The 4,395-nt window shown below is 40.9% G+C and overlaps 1 protein-coding gene across 1 annotated transcript; it reads right to left on the bottom strand.

Annotated features, from left to right (window-relative positions):
* Nucleotides 1–1,725: 1,725 nt before the first annotated feature.
* Nucleotides 1,726–2,212, bottom strand: LOC148039958 (glutaredoxin-like). The gene is made up of 2 exons (XM_087662720.1): nt 2,031–2,212; nt 1,726–1,978 (listed from the first exon to the last, which is right to left on the bottom strand). The coding sequence occupies exons 1-2, from the start codon at nt 2,210–2,212 to the stop codon at nt 1,726–1,728; spliced, it is 435 nt and encodes a 144-aa protein (XP_087518846.1).
* Nucleotides 2,213–4,395: the final 2,183 nt, after the last annotated feature.

The raw sequence follows: 4,395 nt of genomic DNA, 5'->3' as shown, positions 1-4,395 counted from the left end.
TGCCACTTCTATGCATCCACATGCCTTGAAGATGCAACCAAAAGTGACTAAATAAGCCCCATCTTGTGTACCTTGGTATGTATCTTTTTTCCCTTCTTTGATACAAGCTTTCATAATGCAAGTATCTATATACACATAGAGCTAGGCAACAGCAACACAGATGTCCTTTTTAAGAAACCTTATCTTGATGATATCTATATGCATCATGCTGCCTCAATGGAGGTCTTACAAAGCTTCTTTGACTTCATAGCTAATTAGGTGGAAAACATGCAAACCCCTACTAGCCATTACTAAAACCTCTTCTTCCACACTATCTTTCATGTGCTACATATCCTTATTCTTCTAATCCCCACTAAAATCAATAGATTGCATGCTATCATTTTTCCTATAAGATTTGCTAATGTGAAGGGTTCCTAATCTATAAGAGAGCTAATTCATATTCAAAGAACCACATAGAAGCTTGAAGAAGAACTCAAATAAAATAAAAGTATGTTCTACACAATGCATACTAGATGTTCTATACAAATGTACTTGTGTGTTCACACTTGCACTTCAATTTCTCCACACACGATATGTACATGTGGACTAATGTATTGCATCTTACTCTCACACCTGTACAAATTGCCCCAAAGACCTTGTACCCTAGTTCTTATCCTAAGGTACTTGAATGTGTGTGTACAAATGCATCTACAATGTGTGAAAGTATTTGCACTCTTGTCCAAGAATCGTGCAAATTTGGCCTTATATATTACCTAAGTGCATAAGGTAATCATCTACTTCAATATGTCTAAGTAATCGAGTGGATAAGGTGTTCTTTTAGTAAAATGCTATGAGCCATAATGACATGGGATGGCCATTTTATAGCTTGCCATCCTAGACCTAGCTTATCCTCAAACCAACCCACATCCCAATCCCATCCACTTATAAGAGCCCACATCCCCATTCCTATTCCCATTCCCAAAACCATCCACATCACTATGCTATGAGCACTAAGTAGTAGAGTGTGATGGTGGTATAGTGTCTAAGTATTATATAATCATGTGCTAATGCTACCTAGAGTGATTCATGAGTGCCTAATGTGGCCTAAATTGCTAAGTGAGGTTATTGTTATAAAAAAATGAAGTTCTCAATGTGGTCAAAGGGTGCCTCGTGATCAAGGGTAAGAGACTGGAGATGGTAAAGTAAGTTGAAATAAGGTGCATGATTGTGCAACTACGTTGTCGTAGAGTTCACGCAAGGGCTGCAGAACACGGGGTTCAAGATAGAGGCTAACAGGAAGAACTCAAATATTTGATGCCAAAGTTCACTATATTTCTTGTCAAGAGAGTTACATGCGGTCCATGTTTAGAAAAAGCTGAAGTATCTCATAAACTGTTTTGCATTCCGATGTATGATCTCAGTTACATTAAACATAATAATGGCATTAACTAATAATCCAGTTCTGAGGAAAAGTGATGAGTTCTGGCAGAGGGCATATTGACATTTAGATCTGATGCAGCTGATATTGCTGATTCAGAAAATGATGCTGCTGAGGCAACACCTGAAGATACTCAACTAGTTGTGGATGCTGAACCTGTTGATGAAAATACCCCTGTTGAAGGAGAGAGTTAGTAGCTTAGGCGTTAGGTACAATTGTAAGGACCTGCTGTTGTCGTAGATTCTGCATTTTGGAATTATCTGGAGAGGACACAATGGTAGGTCCAGATTGTCACACAAAGTAGAAATTCATAAGGCATGTGCCTCTTTCAAGAGGGGAACAAGCTTGTTCTGAGAATGCAGGGCCGCTGTGTCATCACAGCCGCCAATATGCTTTCCACCAATAAACACGTTGGGAACTGTTCTCTGGTGAATCCATTCAGCTAGAGCAGCCTGTATGTCAGCCCAATCACTTTCCTGATCAAGCTCAACAACCTTGGTCTTTGCAACGAGGGATGCCAAAAGGTCCTTTACACGCTTGCAGTACGGGCAATATGTCTTGCTGCATCATGCAACCAACAAAACATCCGGCAAAACATTGCTAGCCTCTTTACCTTACACTAATCGCCAGGCGCTGCAGTTCTTGGGAAAATGGAGTTCCTCCAATTGTGCGGCAATCACTCTTCCTGCTAGTCTCTCCTCCTCCTTCGCCATGTCGAGGAAGGCACACTCCTACGAGCTTAACCGTGGTTATTACTGCTGTAGATCGATCTTCTCCTTCTGCAGGACCTTTCATCTACCTATCTCAGACGGTAAAAGAATCCCTGGGCTGAAATGTAACGTATAAGAAGCAATGACCACCTAGTGCATCTGGCTCAAGAGCTGGATTATCAAAGCGAGCTTTTGTCAATGAATCCCATGAAAAGGATGTCCAAAAAAATCAGTTGCGGTACTGCGTCTTCTTGAGGTTCTATGTCTGAGAAGAGCCAATCCTTCGGAGTTCCACACTCCAATCAAGTGCAAGTTGAGATTCATGAGGAAAAAAAAAAAGCTAGAGTCGCTGTCAGGGAAGGTGATGCATCAATCACCTAGTAGACATCCTCCAATATGGAATAGAAGTCGTGTGTAGAGATCGGCAATCCTCCCCCAGTCGTCTTCTCAGTCTTTTTGCTCTTCCGAGTCAGCATGATTTCTTTCGATGATGTTTGAAGGCAGAGAGTGATTTATTTTGATCAAACGATCCATCTCTTCATGAAAATAGAAACAAGAAATCAGTAAAAAAACTCTTTCTCCTGTCGCTCTGAGTGTTATTGTCCCCCGTGTATGAATTCGTTCATCCTTCCCAAAAACAACCTGCTTTCCTCTTGCTTTTTCCCTCCAAAAGTGGTTCAAAACCAAATTAGTTTTCCCTTCTCCTCTTTTTAGCTGAGCAAGGATTAAAAAAACTCCTCTTAGCCAATATAGTTTCTCTACACCCTTATGAGATCTATACACCAACATTGATTTTGACCTTGAGGATTATGTTTAAAGTCATGCATTACCCCTTTGACAGTCAGCTTTACAATGAGTAATCTGCACATAAACTTCGACTTCGGCCTTGAAAATTGGATGGCAAAATACTCCCTCAGTGCTTCACTAATGCTTTGCTCGCTTAAGCAGCTTTTGAGAGACTTCCTTCAACTCTATGTCATGGGAACTTTTGAACTTAGATGATCGCTTCCACAAACCTTTCTTTGATTCCATAATTCCCTGCACTTTTCTTAGAGATCATCATTGAAATTATCAGCTTGATAATGTCCTTTGGCATCAGTTTTTCATATTTTTCTAACAGACACACATCATGCATCCAAACAGAATCACACACACACACTAACGGAATATATACATTGGATGCAGATTATCATAATGCATCACACACACCATGAATCACCCAGAAAATAACACAAATGCACAACAAAAGAAATGGAGGTGTTTATGGCTCGGATGCGCAGCAGCACGACATCCACCCCCTCTAAACTTGCGCATCCTTTGGATGAGCCAACTATCCAGGGTCATTCAAATCCAAAAGAGGTCGAGTCCATCTTCTGTTTCTAGTAGACGTGTTTCTCCATCAGCTTCATCATTCATATACTCTGCTTCTTCTGCTTGTCTTTCTTCTACCTGCTCTTCTTCTGTCAACGCTTCAAGTGCATATTCTTCATCTTCTCTTCTCTTGAAAATCTTGACTCGTTTTCCAGCAATGGGCACCCTCAATACTGTTCCATCTAATTCAGCCAACTCATAGGTACCATTGTTAAAAACCTGTTTCACCTCATACGGTCCAAACCATTTTTCTCATGCTACTATGCTGATTCTCTAGACTACTGTCGTAGACTAGAACCCAATCTCCTTCTTTTATGGCTCTAGGCCTCAAGCGATGCCTTAAATCAAACCTGTCCTTGTTTCTGAGTTGGGCTGCCTTCAAACGATCAATTGCTAGCTGCACATCTTCTGTCCTTCTCTCTAGTTGACGAATCCGAAGAGCTAGAAGCTCTTCCCTTGATAAATTCTCATGCCACGGAAGAACACTCCAAGTGAGAGTACAAATTTCTGTAGGCATGACAGGTTTTTGCCCATACATCAACTCTGCAGGCATGTATCTAGTAGTCACACTATGTGTAGAGCGATCAGCCCACAACGCAAAAGGTAGTAATCTCGGCCAATCCCCAATCCGACCTCTACAAGCTTTTTCCAATGCTTTAACTATCGGCGGATGTCCTCTTTCACTCTTAAGTAAGAGCCAATTTAATCCCAAGCCGTGAGAAAAATTCTCTAGCTTCATCTGCATCTAGCTCTCCATGATCAGCTGTAATCTTACCTATACATCCAAACCTACAAAATATTTCTTCCAACAAGAATTTACATACTGTAGTGGTGGTCTTTGTCTGCAAAAATCTACCTTCAACATAGTTTGTAAGATCCTCCCTAGCCAAGACAAGA

Source organism: Lygodium microphyllum, chromosome 2, assembly GCF_053477565.2.
Source record: "Lygodium microphyllum isolate KBCC chromosome 2, Lygodium_microphyllum_v1.1.10, whole genome shotgun sequence".
NCBI classification, from domain to species: Eukaryota; Viridiplantae; Streptophyta; class Polypodiopsida; order Schizaeales; family Lygodiaceae; genus Lygodium; species Lygodium microphyllum.
The sequence above is the reverse complement of the archived record's forward strand: the minus strand, read 5'-3'. Positions and strand labels throughout refer to the sequence as shown.

Excerpts from the sequence above, each read along its gene's own strand:
- LOC148039958 (XM_087662720.1), bottom strand. The coding sequence starts at position 2,212 with ATGAAAGGTCCTGCAGAAGGAGAAGATCGATCTACAGCAGTAATAACC. Across the intron at positions 1,979-2,030 it reads CGCCTGGCGATTAGTGTAAG|CAAGACATATTGCCCGTACT; the intron begins GTAAAGAGGCTA and ends TGCATGATGCAG.